This window comes from Macaca fascicularis, chromosome X (assembly GCF_037993035.2).
Source record: "Macaca fascicularis isolate 582-1 chromosome X, T2T-MFA8v1.1".
NCBI lineage: Eukaryota > Metazoa > Chordata > Mammalia > Primates > Cercopithecidae > Macaca > Macaca fascicularis.
This window is the reverse complement of record NC_088395.1, coordinates 79,565,929-79,584,232: the sequence shown is the minus strand read 5'-3', so window position 1 is coordinate 79,584,232 and position 18,304 is coordinate 79,565,929. Positions and strand designations below refer to the sequence as shown.

Sequence of the window (18,304 nt, the reverse complement as noted above, 5' to 3'; positions counted from 1 at the left end):
AATGGGAGGGGTTGGTAAAGGGTAAAAAGTTACGGGTTAGATGTAAAGAACGAGTTCTGGTGTTCTATTACACAGTAGAGCGAGTATAGAAAATACCAATGTAGTGTATACTTCAAGATTTTAAATCTAGAAGATTTTAAATGTTAACACTGCAAAGAGATGACAAATGTTTAAAGTGATGAATATGGTAATTGCCCTGACTTGATGATTATACAATGTATACAGGGATGGAAACATCACACGGTACCCCATAAATATGTACAATTATCTGTAAGTAATACATTTTTAAATCGTGAATGAAAAAAAAAGTTTAGGAGTGTACCTGAAACTCTTACAGGTGGAAAGCTCTGTAAGGGTAGAGCTCATTATCGTGCCGCCAGTCCTCATTGTGATCTTGGCGCATGGAACTATGGTGATTCTGTCCCCAGTGTGCAGAGTATCTCTGACACCTAACTCAATAAGTATTCATTAAATGTAAAGAAAACCAAGCAAACGAAAAGAAAACTGAGGTAAATACTAACAACCTCACCTGGTTGTGGCGAGGCCTGAATAAAGCAGCCTGTATGAACACCCCAAATGAAAAGTGTCCATACAAGAAGACACAGGAAATCAAATGCAAACAGAAGTGAGAGACTGGGAGCAAACATCTTCTTCAATTATAACAGACTAAATAATCGTATTTGCAATATACAGAGAGCTTTGATGAGACAACTCAAGAAACGCATGGGAGAACAAACAACAATAAAAAAGCTAACGAACAATCTGAGCAGGCCATTTATAGAAATACAAACGGCCACTATGAAGGGAAGAGGAGCTCCACATCACAAGTCATAATGGAATTAAGATAACAATGTGATTCCACTTTTCAAACTGCAACTTGAGAAACATTTAAAATTATAATGATACCAATCGGGTATCATATACTGAGGTTCTGACGCTGGTAGTGTGAATTGGCACAGATTCACGCTATGCACCAAATGTGCACTCCACATTTGGAGTGCCATTTGTCAGGGATTAAACGGTTTAAATATATTTACCCTATGGTGCATCCCCAAATTCTTTCTTCCTCCTGACACCAATCATAACTAGAAGTAGGGTGGGAAAACTGATGCTTCCTAGACCAGAGGCCTGGCGGCTCAGATGCCACTGTCTCAAGGCCCATCACAGGGTCCTAAAAGGGCTCTGTCAAGCCCTTGACAAACCCTTGGGCATCCTCAAGGCCAGGACCTTGGAAGGCTGCTGTAGGCTGAGCCTGAGCCTTGACTGAGCAGCCCGACTCAAAAATTACAGCTAAAAATCTCAGGGCTCTGTGAGACACAGTTTTCCACATCCATGCTTCCCTCAAGCGCCCTACGGTGGCTTCCACTAATGCACAGAAGAGAAACCTGGAGTTTGATTGTGGATCCCCAGCAATGCTGGGGTTCTGCTCACTGGGAATTTAGGAGTAGTTTCAGGGTTGTCTACTCACTGAGCTTCTTGACATGAAGATGGAGCTGGTGAGGGGAAAAATATAATTGGCAAGTACCCCGGTGTGAATTTCAGTAAACCTTAAAGATAACGATGCACAAATAGATCTTTCCTTTAGTCTTTAGGCTTATATAAGTAGAGTAATGTGAAAATCAGAAAACATCACTTGCAATTAGTCATTTAATCATCTATGTGAGAGTCACGTTGTGGGACTGGAAGCTGATTAGAGTGGGTTCAAGGCACACTTGGGAGAGAGGAAAAGGAAGCGATGATACTAGTCAATGAGGCAGCTCAGCACTTGAAGGAGTTTATGAGAATGTATCAACTGCTTGAAAAGAGCGTACTCATCTACAGGAGGAGAGGGTGAAGATCCAGGCCAAGGACAGGCGGATGGATTTTCACCAAGGGGACAGGCCTTGAACCAGAGGCCCAGCACAATGAAGAGTTCTGCTGGCCTCTGACAGTAAATCCTTTCAGACACCACATGTACATCGCACTTCTCAGAAAACATGAACTTCACTGGCATTCCTGCTGCTGCTGAGTCCTGATCTGACTGTATGGAGAAAGCCGCATTCCCCAGACTGGTGCGCTCAACTTTGCAAGGTGGGCAGCTCCAGTTTGTAGCCTTCTCAAGGAAGAGCAAACTCTTAAGGACCTGGTGAGCCTGATTTCCCTCCAGTGTGGCAGATAGTCAGCCCCAGGAGAGCTGGGATCTAGATTTCTAGAGTTCGTTGCTGTATCCCCAGTACCTGCAACTGATCCTGGTGTGCAGATAACAGGCCCTCGGCGAACACCTGATGAATGAAGGAAGCAATGTTAGTGCTGGCTAGAATGATTTTTCCCTATTTTCCTGAACAGGACTGGCTCAGCTGAAGACACTATGCCCTTGGTTTATTTTGCCAACAGCATAGAGGACCCATCCAGTGGCACAGGCTTGCCCAGGGAACCTGTTCTTCTGAGAGGGTGTTGGAGGAACTGGATCCAGGGAGCCCTGGCATGTTTCACCAAGTGCTTCAGGTGAGATCCCCTGCTTCTCTCACTGCTCACCGCCAAGCCCACCAAGAGAACCTCAGGCCAGGCCACAATCCCCAGGGCTCCCAAGGGTCCACTTGTCCCTCTGTCTTCCTCCCTAGGGGAGGTTACCGGACACTTGGAAGCTGAGACCACGGGGGCTGCAGACACAGAGCCGTGAACGGTGACTGAGCCCCTTCTGCTGCTTCATGACCCTGCTCACCCCAGTGGGCCTGAAATAAATACTGGCACACTTGACTCTTTTGGTGTTATATTTGATGTCCCTCTCTACATGAGGAATCGCCTCCTGTGATTTATGGTTTGCCTCTTTCGGTGGAGGTGGCAGGGAAGGGGGTCGTTGTGGAGAGAGAGTTAGGCACAGGGTACCTAGCTAAATGGGTTGCTGTCCTTGTGCCTTGGAGCAGTACTGCATGTCCCCCAGTCACTTTTGCAATAGCACAATGGTTGATGGACAGTAAACAGCTACTGGTTTCAAACACTTCATATAGGGTGGCTGATGTGCACTGACTGAGTGATAACCCTTGGGCCGGGGAGGAGGGCTGTAGGTTGAGGAACAAGGAGGTGAGGTCAGAAGGAAAGAAGATGTCGTAGAATGCACAGGAAAGGCTTCAGAGGCATTAAGTTATAATTTGAGCACAACAACCCCCACCCCAACCTTGGAGAGAGCCCCTCCAACACATGGCCTCATCCATCACCTCAGGTTGTTTATCTCTTATTATGATACCGTGTCTCTTTGTCAGCTGCCCCTGATATACATTGCAAGAAAATAGCAGCAGTAGGAAGAGCTGAGTCTGGTGGATGCTTCCCAGAACTAGAAAAAGCCCAGGCTTCTCTGGGATGGCTCTGCTCCTGGCTAAGGTTCTGCCGTGGGAGTCCAGCCACCTGCAGTCCCGATCCCCATGGCCTAATGGAACCACTGGGTTCCTAGGAAACTCACAAGTTCACCATGCCACCCCCTAGCTTGACACATTTGGCTCTGAGACTCATCGGGGAAATGTGGAGTGTTGGGGTCCTGAGAGCCCCACCTTCTCTTCTGTTTTCTACTTTTAGAGTATTGTACTACTGAAATATTTCAAACCTACAGAAAAACAGAGAGAAGAATAGAGCAGTCACCATCCCTACTTAAAAATGCTTTGCTATATGTGCTTCACATCTCTCTCTCTGCTTTTGAGTTAAATACATTATGGAGACACACAAATCATTCCCAATCTATACTCACTCCTCTCCTCCCTTAGAGTAGGTCCCCAATCTTAGGCATCTGAACACCTCTGGGTCTCCATGCAGCTTCAGAGCAGCTCCTTCTCTGGCATGGGTGCTCCTGCATTGCTTTAGAGATGCTTCTGTGATGCCTGCTGGAGAACATGGGGGGATTCTACCCAGAATCCCAACCCAGAGGGCAAAAGCAAGAACATCTCAGCAGCTTTCACAGATAACCCTGGACCCAGGCCTCTCCCACCTACACCCATGTTCTCCTGAGGTGCACCCTGTCTCAGTGGGAGAGCTGAGCTCTTCACCTCTCTTTTACCAGGAGAGGCCTGGAGCACCATCCTGGGTCCCAGTCCCACCCAAGTGATGGGTTTGTGCTTCAGTCACAGGGAGCAGGTCCATTTTCAGCTGCTGTGACATCTCACGGGCTCAGTGGCGGGGAGTAGCTGGTAGGGAGGGGGAGGAAGGCAAGGCCAGGCAGACTCGAGTCCTGGGTCTGCTGGAAGAGAGGTGGGATCAGATAGATGCAGGCCACATAGCACAGTCGAAGGTGGCCCATCAACCATTTGCTCCGTCAAGGCGGTTGATACCCAAAGGGACTCACTATACTGAGGTGGGTGCAGGAGCAGGTGTGGTGGGCAGCCTTCCAGAATGGCTTTCAAGGATCCCCCTTCCTGGCACCCATGCTCCTCCTATGGGATTCCCTCCCCTTCAGGGTGGGCTGGACCTAGTGACTTGCTTCTAACAAACAAAATTTGGCAAAGGTGATGGTGTGTCATTTCCATGCTTAGGCTGTAACAGGACTGTGACTTCTGACCTGCTGGCATTCATTCTCTCCCTCAGGCTCTTCTTGTATGCGTGCTTGCCCAGATGGAGAAGGCCAGCTGGCGAGGAGCTGATGGAAGCCTCTGGCCAACAGCCATAGAGGAACTGAGGCCCTCAGGCCAGCGACCCACTAAATCCTGCCAACAATCACATGAGTGAGCTTGGAAGTCTGTCTTTCCCCCAGTCGAGCCTACAGATGAGGAACTAGATCCTGCCAACAGCCACATGAGTGAGCTTGGAAGTCGATCCTTCCCCAGTCAGGCCTACAGATGAGACTGTTGTCCCTGGGCTGGCAGCCTTGTGAGAGACTGGGAAGTAGAGGATCCAGTTAAGCCATACCCGGATCCCTGATGTGCAGAACTCTCAGAGAAAAACTGCTTATCATTTTAACTTGAAAGGTTTGGGGTAGTTTTTCTATGCAGTAATCAATAACAATTAAGACAGCAGGAATATCTGGGGGCTAGGGACTGGGTGCAAGACACAGAAGGCTCAATTAAGGCTGGGAGGGGTTCTTGGGTGCCAGCTTGGGTGCCAGGGTGGTGCATGGTGCACCCATGTTTTAGTCAGACCTGGGGTCAAGTCCCAGCTTTTTCAGTAAATATCTGTGTGACCTTGGACAAGTATCTTGAAGTCTCCGGCCCCAGTTTAGAGCTCTGTAAAATTTGACTGACATTGAACTTCCAGGACCGTTGGAAAGATAAGTGCAGGCTTAAGTAATCCACACGAGAGAGTGTGTGATATGTTTTAGGCCCTCAGTAAGTGGCAGACATGAATAGTAATAGAGTTGACCTGGGACTCTGCATCCTCCTCTTGGGAGCTCCCGGGTGACTCCGGGTCATTCCAGTGCCAAGAAACAAAAACCAAAACCCAAAAACAGTGCAGGAAAAATATCTTCCTAGCAAGTAGGACAAAAGCATCTGTTCTCCAGGAAGAGAGGCCCAACAGAGTGGATACTTTTCCAAAAATTCTGGTGTGAGGGAGGCAGCCCCAGCAGGCTGCAGCTCATAGGCCATATCCCTTATGCAAAGGACCAAATGCTCTCCTCCCTCCCTCCCTAGATTCTTCTCTTCCTCCCTGCCCCCATTCATCCCTTCCTCCCTCTCTCCCTCTGTCACTCCCTTCCTCTCCCTCTCCTCACTTTCTCTCTCTCTCTACCTTCCCCTCTCACCGATGCCTGATTCCAATATCTTAACCCCACAACTCTGCCTCTTTGCACTCATTTGACCCCTACTAGAAACCCAGCCCTTCTTTATGTCATCCTGGTTTCATTCTAGATGAACCCATATCAATGTCCTCATTATGCACTGTTTGCCAGCTTCCCCAGCCACACAGGATGGTATCTGATCACTGGCTTCTAGGGGACAGCTTGGGTGGGCATCACTCTGACCTCACCATTGCACTTTAGAGTTGGTGTGTTTAGAAGGCCCAGTGTATGCACTGTAGAAAACTGCACAGGGACGGGAGCCCAGGACTCATCCTGGACCAGTAATGGAGGCTTCCTTCTATACCACCCAGATCCAAATGAGATGATTCTGTAAGAGCCCCTTTCTATCCAGGACATCGTCTCTCATCCCGCAGACTTTCCATCTGGACATCTCAACTCTGTTCCTCTCCTACAGCCTCGTCTTCCTCCACAGTATGGCTAAAATTTGCCTTCAGTACCCTCGAAAATGACTGTTAATTCTGCCCTGCCTCAGGGCCTTTGCATTATGGCTCTGCTCTGGAGCCACCATTTCCTTACTCAGCCTTTCACTTGTTCTTTTGATCTCTGATGTTCCTACCCTCAAAAAGAACACGTCCTTTTTCCCTTGGTAACATGTCTCCTCTCCACTAGGCCAGTCCCAAGCACAGTGTCCTCACTTGACTGTCTCACCATAGTAATACATTTTCTCTCTGTGTTACCTTGAGGAAGTTGCTATACCTTTCTGGGCTTCCATTTTCCTATCTATATGATGACATATTTGACTAACACACAAACATACTGTGTACCCTTCTCTATCATAGTATTTCTCGTGCTAGACTGCCCCCTCTGGCAGGTTAATTTGCACGACTGTCCTCATCTGGGCTCTCATCTCTGGAGCATGAGCTCTGCCTTGTTAGTCCTGGAACAGCCAGTACCTGGACACAGGGCTTTATCTACGGCATAGCACCAATAAATCTTTATTGAAGAAAACGAATCAATGAGCATGTGTCCACTAGAGCTTTGCTGTGCCTGGACTCTCCGATCTGCGATAAGGGTGAGAAGTATTCCTTTTATTTCCTCTAGCTTGGAGCCCAGAGCCTCCCGCTCAGCAGGGGCCAGATGTTTTCAATGTCTGGACTCAGAGCTGTCTTCCTGGAGGTGCTGAGGCCTTTTCTCCAGTCCAGAAATGAATCTGGGCTGGCTGAATATAGGTAGGGCAAGGGATATGAGACTGTGTGGGACACACATATGGATGAAGCTACCACTGCAGCTTAAAAGGCTCAGGCCCAGGGGACAAGATTTGAGGCCACCTTGTTCCCTCCTTCCCTTGGGCTCAGAGGGAGGACCCTTGGCTGCAATGATACCACCCTCCAACCAATCCGGTGGGTTACGAGGGGCCATAACTTGGAAAATAGCAGTCGAAGTCGAAACCCAAGTGGTCATAGTGGGATTTAATAGAGCAGGGCTTGGTGACAAGGGGACCTCACCTCTAGAACACACACACACACACACACACACACACACACACACACACACAGAGAGAGAGAGAGAGAGAGAGAGAGAGAGAGAGAGAGAGAACGCCAGCCTGGAGCCCCCTGTTCACCACCCATCAGAGGCTGATTCACACACCAAAACACCCTCACACATTATATCCTCAGAAGCACAACACTGCTGCTGATTGGGACCTGGCTGCCATGAACCTCCTCAGGCGGTTTGCTGTGATGACCCATTTGCACAGGCTGTTGATTTCTAGAACTTCTCAGGTTCAGGGGAAGACAGGTTTCATCTGTCAGTGTTAGTCACAGTGCCCTCACTTCACTGTTTCACCATAGTGATACATTTTCTCTCTGTGTTGAGCAAGGTGCTATACCTTTCAGAGCTTCCATTGCCCTATTGACATTCTGAAATCTTTGGCTAAATGATCTCCAAATTCTTGTTCTTCTCAGACATTTGGTGACCCTGTGGCTTAGGGGACTGTTACATTCACAGCTACCTGCTGTGTCAGCCAGTTGCCTAGTTGCAAGTGCCCTGGGGGCATGCATGACACCATTGGCATCTCACCCTGCCTAAAATGGCTTCTTTTCATATCCCAGAGCTACAGAATGGGTGGGCAGCTGACTAGAGTCTCCCAGGCTAGGTCCTTAGGAGACTACACACACACACACACACACACACACACACACACACACACACACATATCACTATCTTATGTCCCATGACAGACTTCAGAAACTCTAGGCCAGGGCCTAGACGCAACCCAGAAGATCCTCAAGGCCTGGACCTTGGAACTCAGGCTAGCCCCTGGTTGAGCACCCTCATTCTAGAGAACTGCAGCAGAGGAACTCGGGGTCTCCACTGGGACACACGTTTCTAATCCGGCACTGCTTCATGGTAGCCAATCTTGACTGCTACAAGTGCACAGAATAGAAACTGGGTCAGCTTATTTGCAGTTTCCAAAATCACCTCAGTGGCCTGGTGTTTGTGCTTCAAGCGCTGTTCCTCCTCTCCCTTTCCCTGTCTGAATGCTTTCCTCACACATTTCAGGCATCTAATCCTCTGGGAAACCTTCACTGACTCCATTAACATCCCCAAGGCTGAGTGGGTGTCCTGTCTGAGCCTCCTCATGGACCCCGAAACTTCCTCCTGTCACTCTCTGTTGTACTCTGTTGTGCCTTTCTCGGCCTCTCCCCAACCGGCCCACTGGAGGCGACATCTGAGTATGGGCTTGCAGACATGACCAGTCCTGGACCTTCACAGATTCTGTAAGGAAGGCTTTGTCTCAAAACCTTTCATATATCAACCACCAGATTAGCAAATATTTCAAGGGACAAATAACATCAAGAGAGACGGTGAAGGACAATGAACACTATCCTACACTGCTCCTGAGAAGAAATTGCTGTCACCTCTTTTCAGATCCATTCATCAATGGTTACTCAGTGTTGAAATATTTCTAGGGTTTTGTGCCAGAATTCCATTTCTGTGTATCTCTTCTAGGGCAACACATCCTCTGCGAACAAAGATATTGGAAAAACTTTTGAGAACTTTAAAAGCTGGGGAAAAATGTGAAGGTCGTTGTGTGTGAAAGTAGTTAAAGAATTATGGCATATCACTTAGAACACTGTGTAGAAGTTTAAAATGATGAGACAGTTCTCCATGAACTGACAGGAGAAGTTCACCCAGACTTGCTGTAAAATGCAAAAATCAAGTGCCACACAATACGTGCATCATGAGCCAGTATGTATCTTATGGCCCCATAAAAGACAAGCATAGGTTTCTATTAGTGCATGTATGTGTGCATTGATTGAGGAATTTTTGAGGAAACATATTAAACCATTACTGAGGGGTTGGTGATGGAGAGGGGTGGACAAGGGAGACTACCGTTTTATCTGTGTTGTTTTCGGACACAAGGATTATTTGCATAAATAAGACAATATTGTAAACAGGTGATATACCTGTACTTACTAGGTCTTTAATAAAAAGAAACTGTTATTGTTTGTAATCATAAGAATCACTTCCCCTCTTGCAGGAGCTTCTGCGAAACTCGCTTGCAAGTCAACAAAATTGTATTGAGATCCTCTCACGTACCCAGTGCTTTCACACATATAATTTACCTGTAATTTATCCAGTTCAATCTCGGGGCTGGCAAAATCCAGTTGACCCCTACTCCCTGTAACATCCACTCCAAATTTAAAATATCAACTTTTTCTTGAATCCCTACACACTTGTTTAATCTCAGCTGAGGGAGACATGGTATAAAGCTGGGGGCTGACATGGTAGCCTTTCTCGATATAAATCCCATCCATCTGCAGGGTGGTGTGGGGCGGGTCTTATCACCATCACTCATAGCCCCTCCCTGACTCTTTGCAGAACTCTGGGTCCATTCAAGGCAGTTGCACAGAGGCAGCTTATTTTCTCAAAGGAGATTCAGAAAGAAAAGGAAATGTTACTGGGCGGGACAACAGGGTTGTCCACCTCACCCGCCATCAGGCTTCGGGGACTGAGCAGCCTGGCCTCCTGGGCCAGCCCGGGTCTCATTTCTTTGAAAAATCACTAGGTTGGTATATTAGTCTTCTCGGGCTGCCATAACAAAATGTCACAGGCTGGGTGACTTAAACAACAGACATTTATTTTCTCACAGTTCTGCCAGCTGGGAAGGCCAAGATCAAGGTGCTAGCCGATTTGGTTTCTGCTGAAGGCTCTCCTCATGGTTTGCCTCCTCCTTGCTAAGACGTCACATGGCCTTTCCTGGGTGCATGCAGTGCAGAGAAGAGGAGACATCCCTGCTGCCCAAATGTCCCTGCAGAAGCACAGTTGTCACTACCTCGAGATATGACACGTACAATGAGCCCTGTGGCGTCTCTTCTCATAAGGACACTGATCCTGTCGGAGCAGGGCTCCACCCTTATGACCTCATTTAACCTTAATTGCCTCCTAAAGGCTCTAGCTCCAGATACAGTCCCATACACGGTCAGGGCTTCAATGTATTAATTGCAGAGTGGGGGAACGCAATTCAGTCCACAGCAGTTGGCAAGGTTTTTTGTTGCAGACCCTCACTTTCTGGCGTTTCTGATTCTCTGCTGTCCAAATGTCCCTGCAGAATCACAGATGTCACTACCTTGACACACTGACAGATACAACTGGCCCCGCATCCTGCCTAAAGCCACCTACTACCACATCCCAGGGTTACTAAGGAGGAGGTGAATTGGGTCTCCCAGCCCAGAGGCCCTGCTGATCGATGTCACCGCCTTAAGCGTCACCATAGATGTCAGAAACCCTGGACAAGGCCCTGGGTGCACCCTGGAATATCTTAAGAGGTCAGATCCTTGGGATGGTTCCCCAGGACTGATTCCGGCCCCTGAGAACTCTCACCCAAAAACTGCCTCAGAAGGGGCTCAGGGACTGCGTGGGGCAGTTTTTCTCGTCTTGTTCTGCCACCTGGTGGCAGTTGGCTGCGTCTACAAGGAGACAGGTGGAAGCTCCACAAAATCTGGGCCTTTCTTCCTGGGAATTTCCAGCACTTTGGAACAACCTTCCTACTTAGAAAACGACTTTCTTTATATGAGAATGAAAGTTGTGCTGGGAGATGACAGTGTAGTTATTTGGGTCTTCATTTCTATCCATTTTTAAGGTAACAATTTAAACCCAGCTTTTATCAAGCATTTAAACACAACTTGCTGGTTTGTTCATTCGAATCACATAGCTAGTCATATACAACTATAAGAAACACTACTTGCACTTGTTCATTGCTTCATGCTCAATTAACTCCTAAGTTTCAGTGGAGTGGTGTAGGAGAAAATCTAACTGGGGTAGATTGAAGGAGAGAAAGGGGAGATAGGACAGACAGTGAGACCTGCTCACTTCTTGGAGGAATTTCTAAGTATTTCACAACACTTGCCTGGAAATTCACAGGATTTTGTACACATCAGGGGGAATTATGTCTTTACATGAAAGCTAAGGGCTCTTTACCTCTGATTTGCACACGAATCCTATGAATCACAGGGCTGTCTGAAACCATTTGAACCCTCCTCTCTGCAGCATACTGTACAAGTGACCGCTCAGGCTGTGCTTCAACACCTCTAATGTTGATCATCCCATTACCTTACAAAGCCAGCGATGGCCTGGCTGTTGGCAAGGACATCTTCGTGTGAATCCCATTTGCAGCATCTGCGGTCATGTTAACCTCTTTCCCGGCTCCCTCCCCTGCCCTTGTCTCTCTGCAATTCTGGGTCCATCTAGAACTCTGGGGTGACACCCCAAGAGCAGATGTGATGGCTGAGGTCCAATCATAGGCTTTTGGTGGATATGTATTTGGGGGCAAACACACAATGCTGCATTTACCTCCACACTATGAAGATATAAAGAGCCTTCAATACACATCGATTACTCATAAATGTCTACGTCTTATGTATCAGGATCACTCTTACAATTTCATCTGTAAGGTTCAACTATTAAATGTGAGAAAAACAGTGCACAGTAATGTGACAATAGTGTCCACATGAATGAAGTAGGGTGACCAACCGTTCCAGTTTCCCTGGGACTGAGAGCTTTCCCAGGACAGGGGCCTTTAAGTTTTAAACCTGGAATGGTCCCACTCATGGCAAACTAGGACCATGGGCGACCTTGGCATGCAATGAATCATTCATTGCCAAATACAATGAACTACCTGTAGAAGACCTCTACACATCATGCTCTCTCGAGGAGGACCCTCGGGGCTGTTTTGCTCGGCAAGCAGAAACGTGACTCGAGCCTGCTGGGAGGGCCAGGAGGAAGAAACAAAGGAAAGAAAGATTGGAGGAGTGGGAGTAAGAAACACAGGAACAGACCGAATGTGACATACCAAAAATGTATCCCCTACTGGAGCACAAGGCTGTAGGAGGGAGGGACGATGAGGCAGGGGCAGAGGGGCTGAATGGGGTGTGGAGGGGGCAGGCCTTCGGCCTCTTTACACCCGGCAGAGTGATGAGCTTCGCCGATGTCTTCAATGAAGTCCTGCTGGTCCCTACCGGCACATCACACACTCCCGGAAGCATGATCTTCACTCCCTTCCTTCCACCTGCTGACCTGGTGAGTCTGGCTTCCCTCCATTGTTCTGGAATGTCCCCTAGGAGGCTGGGCTTTGGTCTGTGCAGGTCACTGCTGCATCCCCAGCCCCTGGAAGAGGGCCAGAGATGCACACAACAGTTATTGGATGGGGTGAAGGAAGCCAGGGATGGGAGGGACCGTTAGGATCTGGCTATTTATTCTGGCTTTTAGAATGTGAAAGGGCCACAAAAAGACGCTGAGGAATGGGTGGCTGCGTCTGATGCCACGGAGGACCCATCCAGTGGCACAGCCTTGCCCAGGGAACCTGCTCTTCTGCGAGGGTCTTGGAGGAGCCGGTTCCAGAGAGCCCTGGCATGTTTCACCAAGTGCTTCAGGCGAGAGCTCCTTCGGAGCCAACCCCTGCCTCTCTCAATGCTCACCACCAAGCCCATCCGCCTCCCCTTCCTCTTCCACCAAGAGAACCTCAGGCCAAGCCAGAAATCCCCAAGGCTCCCAAGGGTCTACTTGTCACTCTGCTTTCCTCCCTAGGGGAGGATACCAGACACTCAGAATCTGAGACCACCGAAGCCACAGACACAGAGCCGTGAACGGTGACCAAGCCCCTTCTGATGCTCCATGCCCCTAACTCGCCGCAGAGTCCCAGTCACCGGACCTGAAATAAATGCTGGCACGCTTGACTCTTTTTGCTTTGTGGCATTTGATGGAACTTTCAACACGTCGGGTGAACTGGGGGTGGTCAGCTTTGGCAGCGGTGGGGTTGTAGAGGGAGAGAGCTAGCATCTTCCTTAGGCTGTCCGCCCTCCTCCTCGAGGCAGCGCTGCTTGTTCCTGGGTCCTGGTGGCAATGGGCTGTGGCCAGTCAATGAATTTTCCACAGCTGGCGGCTCTGACCCTGGTGAGGCACTTACATGCAGGAATGAGGACGGATTAACATCTCACATGCAGGAATGAGGACGGAATAACATCTCTCTTTCCCCTAGCAATGCACACCATCTTCATAGCTGAGGAAAACTGGGCGGTGTTTACGGGCAGAGGTGGGAGGGTCATGTGGAGGAAGAATCTGTGGATCTCAGAAAAGGCGTTAACCCCTATACTGACAAAGAGTTCCCAGGCCCCCCTACGCCACCGCAAGACAGAGAGCCCTTCCAACAGACGGCCTCGTCTTCAACTACGCATTGTTCGTTTTCATAAGAGGAGGGCTTCATTTTTTTTTCTTTTGCCCTCCTAAGGTGACCTTGATATGTGCTGCAACATAGTATCAGCAGGAGAATTGTGCAAAGGGGGTTGCAGCATACTTCTTCCTTTAACCTGTTAGAAATTGCAACACAAGCAATCACCAAGGTCAATGGAGAGACGGCGGGCCTTTCAGACACACAGTAATGGGTGGGAGGCCCTCATAAGGGCCCACGTCAAATTACTTTGATCTGCTTACTTTCTGAATGAGGAGCTGAGTCCCACTGGTGCTCCCAGAGTGGGCTTCTCGGCTTTGCAGGCTGGGCAGCTCTAGTGTCTCAGCATGCCCAGGGGAGAGCAACACTCTCGAGGACCCACTCCCACAGGAGGCTGACCCATCCTCCCTGCTGGCACACTCTCTTGCTTCTCTCTCATTAAGACTGAAATAAATCTGGAAGTGTTTGGTGGTTTTATGGGTCAAGATCTTTTTACACCTCTTGAGAAAATTATTTAGTTGGGATAGGGTTGGCTGTTGGAGATGGAGAGGAGCTTAAGACATATATACGTATCTGGGCTCATGTATGTGGTTACAGTCATGGGACAGCATTGCTTGTTCCTAAGTACCTGTTAGGACTGTGGCCTATAGACAATGCTTTTTCCACAGGTATCTTGCTATGGCCTTGAGGAGGACAATTCAGTGTAACAACGCAGAAAAAGTATCATCTCTCCCTGCCCAAATGCATACACCCTTCATACCTGACAATGTTTATTGGCTTCAAATGGAGAGCAGGTGGCTTGGGATTTGGAGGAAAGGCCTCAGATTGAGGCTCCCACTATCCCCACCCCAAACTAAGACAGAGCCCTTCCAAAACCCTTTCCCCATTCACCTCAGATTGCATGTTTTCATATTATGATACCTCCACCCCCGCTGCACCACCCCACCACCACCACCACCACCTCCAGCCTTTCCTTGACGCCAGCAGAGGAATGTGAGTGAGGGGTTACAACGTAATATTATCTGGATCCTACGTATCCTAGGGTAGGCCCTGAGAGAACTGGTGCCAGGATCCCACGGTGTTTGTGACGAAGGGCACAAAAAGGCTGTGCAAGGCCAACGGGCAGGGATGTAAAACATGCACGTCAATCTCTAAGAACTGAAGATAATTTTAGGCTAGTTATTATGATCACTATACCCACCAGGACCATTCTAAGGCATGGAGAATACTGGTCCTTTGAAAACCACGCTGGTGCTGGCCACTGTAATTTTGGTAGGGTTTGGCCTTCATCAGATCCTTCCCTGCTCAGGAAACCTCCATAGCTTCCTGGGCCCCCCAAATCAGGTTAGAGCCATCAAGGCTCTTCCTGGCTTCGCTCCAGGCTAGTCTAGACTTATCTCTCACCCCGACAAACAGTTTTCCCTCGATATAAACAGGATAACTTATCCATTCTAACATCTAGGCCTTTGTTTCTTAAAACAACAACAACTAACTGTAGTCATATAACCCACTGAGCTCTGTCTCTCCCAGGCTTCAGGGGCGAACATCTGCTCAGTGGCTTCTGGGAATCAGCTCCGGTGAGGGCAACACTTACCCTCTTGCCCATCGCTCCTTACGGATGCTGAATATAAAGCACCTGCTGTGTGCACTGTGGAAACTGCACAGGGACAAGAGTCCAGGACAGCTTCTAGGCATGCCACAGGTGGAGTCTTTTCTCTGGCTCATCCAAGAGCCAAGAGCAGCTGCTTTCCAAAGAGTCACTTTCCACTACACGTTTATTTTATTATTATTATTATTTTTTCATCTCTCAGCCATGAAGTCCACCAACTGAGGATCATGGCTCCTGTACAGGTCCCCACCCCCAGATCCTCTCCCCAGTCTCCCGAAATTCTAACCTTCCAGTTCCACTGAAGAACATGGATTGCTCCCGACGCCCACAATACCCTGCCTCGGGGACACACTGCACTTACTACTCCTTCAGTGCTTCAGATCTCAGATGGCATCTCACTACAGGGTAGCCCTCCTTGTTCCCAGACATCCGCCACCCAGGGTTAAGTGTCTCACCTCTAGGCTCCCATACCACCTGGTCCTTATCCTCATCCCAGCAATTAATACATCAAACTGCCACATCTGGCTGATTTACTTACATGACAGCCCCATCTAGACTCTCAGATGTGGGGCAGAGGCTGAGTCTGGTGCATTCCTGTATCTGCAGCGCCCGGCACAGTGCCTCACATATAGTAGGTAGTCAGTAAATGTATGTTGAATAAATGAGTCGATGAGCAAGGTGTCTAATTCATTGAATTTTTATTTTTCCCTACATTCTGGAGAACTAGGCAAATACAAGCAGAGAGCGGTTGTAATTTTGTGCAACAGACACTGACCGGCTTTTTATTTTATCTTTTTATATTTGGAGGGGGGGGAAGGATTGTACTGGTAAAGTCTCTCAAACCTTCAAAGAACAGCTTATTCCAATGCTATAATAAGTTACAGGCATAAAATGAGATAGTCTCCCAATTTCTTTTATGAAACAGCAAATCTCTCCTGCTAAAACCGAAACAGAGAAAAATAAAACATTTGACCAATGTCATTCATAAACCTAGATGTTCAACTTAAGTACTCAATCAAGTGTCTATGGAACAAAGGATTTTGAAAAAATGCTTAAGGATGGCGTTTGTTTCAACTTTGATACAATTCTGCCATCATGTAGTTTTAACCAGTTTACTTCCTGTAAATTGATGGTCATTATAAAACAAGTTAATTAAGGCAAACAAAACTTTGCAATATGCAAATTGAAAGCTAAATCACTGAGAAACACAAATAGAACTGGAACACAGATACCATGGGCGGCAGGTTCTCCCTAACCCCACTCTACCCTTCGACTCTCGAAAAGTCGGGACCCCAGCGCCCACTGCTGTGGGGCCCTTTTGACTATCTACAGCAAAACAAAGTGAAGACTCAGCCTCAGCCTTCACTGCTGGCAGGAGGAGTCCCTGACGCTAGCCTGAGATTGCAACCACCCTGGCACTGTCCCGGGTACTGATAATTGCTCCAGCCATGGCTCTAGCCCTGGCACTGGCAACTGGCACTTGCATTGGTGCTGGTGCTGATGCTTGCTTCAGCCATGGCATAGGCCCTGGAACTGGAACTGGCACTAACACTGGCACTTGTCACGTCACCAACGGCAGCTGCCATCTCGGGCACGGGGTATCTCCTCCTCTTCTCTCAATGCCTCATTTACTGCCACGGAAAGGAACCGGGGTGGGTGTCCTTCACTTTGGTCACAAACTTCGGGACTTCCATCTGTCTTGTTTCCTTTGAGAGCCCCCACAAGAATACCTAGAGCGTGGGATTACTGTGGGACACCTATTTGTGCACCAGGTACTTCTGCTGCACACTAGCTTTGGTGATGAGCTTCACGGACTCCCCAAAGACGAAATGCTTTTTAGACGAAATGTGCCTCCAACACCCTCAACACCTCCCAGACCACCTCCTCGGGGACACAGCTGGCCTGCATGAAGATGGAGTCCAGAGTAATCATCAGGAGCCGGGTCTTTGGTGTGCCCTGGTCGCCTGTCAGGCCCCAAACCAGGGCAGGATCGATTTTTCTGATCAAGACATAGGAGTGCTCTGCTGAATCAAGTTCCTTCAGATAGAACCCAAAGCCTAACTCGGGGAGGTCAGAGGCTTCCTTGAAAATCTCAGGGAGGAAGCTCCTGTACCTTTTGATGACATACTTCAGCATGTCTGCCCTTTTGATCGCCACCGTCTTCCGGTTCTTAACCAGCAGGTACTGCACCAGCTCAGCTACTTTCTAGCTCACAGGGCCCCTGGGCATGCGCATCGGGGATGTTGGGGGCCCGCGGGGTACTGCGGGGGCGGGGGCGGGAGGCTGCGGGGGCGGCGGGGGCGCGGGGCGGGGCAGACAGTTGCCTAGGGGTTTCTGGGGTCTACAAAGGAACTTTCAGAAGCACCTGAGCAGGGGCTCCACGCCTCAGAAGAAGTGCTCCCAGGGCTCCGGGGAGCACTTGCTGTCCCCGCTGCAGGCGCCCCCATGGGGGTTTCTTAGGCAAGGAGGAGAGGAGGAGGCCACCGGGCCTCTGAGACCCGCAGGCCCTGGGTGTCACCTCTACCGCGGACGTTCTCACCTGCGGCTTTGGCTGGCCCAGGAAGCAGGAACTCTGGGAAGAGATGCGCGTCCACGGGCATTCGGCGGCCTGAGCGCTGTGTGCCAGGCCGCGAGGACAGTGACGTCGCCGCGGCTGCTGCGGCGGCTGCTGAGAAGACCCGGAGCCCCAGGGTCTTGAGTTGGAGACTGCCGCCCTCAGACCGGCAGGAGGAAGAGGAGGAAGCGGGAGGGGAGGGGGCTAAGCCTCCGCCGCCCGGGTCTTCCCGGAGCTGTGGGAATGGGCGGGCGCCGCCCCGAAGTGCCTCTTCTGGCAGAAAACAGTACCGCAGGCTAGAGCCTGAGGGATGCGGGGGCGCTGCTCCCAGAGGTGGGGCTGCTCATGTGAGGCTTGAAAGAGACCATAAGCCTAGAAGCCAGGCCCAGTGGAAGCGCTTAATGACTGTTACCTGTTGTGATGAATCCGATCATTCTGGATTATCTTCGTATCCCTCCTTCTCTCCTGTGGAGAATACTCCCTAAGAGCGTAGGCATTTCTGTCCAGCGGCTGCCTCTGCAGCTTCCTCTTCAGATCATCTACCTGAAGCTGCTTTGCTCAGTGCCTGGCCTAGAGTAACCACTTAGTGAGTTTTCCTTTGCGTTCGTTTCATTATTATAGCGTACATCGTATCTACATTGCTTGCACCGTGTGGTCATCGAGATGTGGAGGAAGGACCCGGGAAACAAGTGACCTCCATGGAGAACTGAAGATATG

The 18,304-nt window shown here is 49.2% G+C and overlaps 1 protein-coding gene and 1 long non-coding RNA gene across 3 annotated transcripts in view; both read right to left on the bottom strand.

Moving 5' to 3' along the window:
• The window catches only part of DMRTC1B (DMRT like family C1B), a 70,326-nt gene extending 52,494 nt beyond the window's left edge, over window positions 1-17,832 (bottom strand). For both annotated transcript variants that reach the window (XM_065538817.2, XM_065538818.2), the window contains exon 1: window positions 17,573-17,832. Coding sequence is in view for 1 of the 2 variants with exons in the window: in XM_065538818.2 (XP_065394890.1) it covers window positions 17,573-17,633 (61 nt within the window). In the remaining variant the exon portion in view is untranslated. The remainder of the gene's footprint in view (window positions 1-17,572) is intronic.
• Window positions 9,819-11,855, bottom strand: LOC135969343 (uncharacterized). Its single transcript, XR_010584526.1, has 2 exons — window positions 10,583-11,855; window positions 9,819-10,010 (listed from the first exon to the last, which is right to left on the bottom strand). It is a non-coding gene; the product is annotated as an uncharacterized lncRNA (long non-coding RNA).
• Window positions 17,833-18,304: the final 472 nt, after the last annotated feature.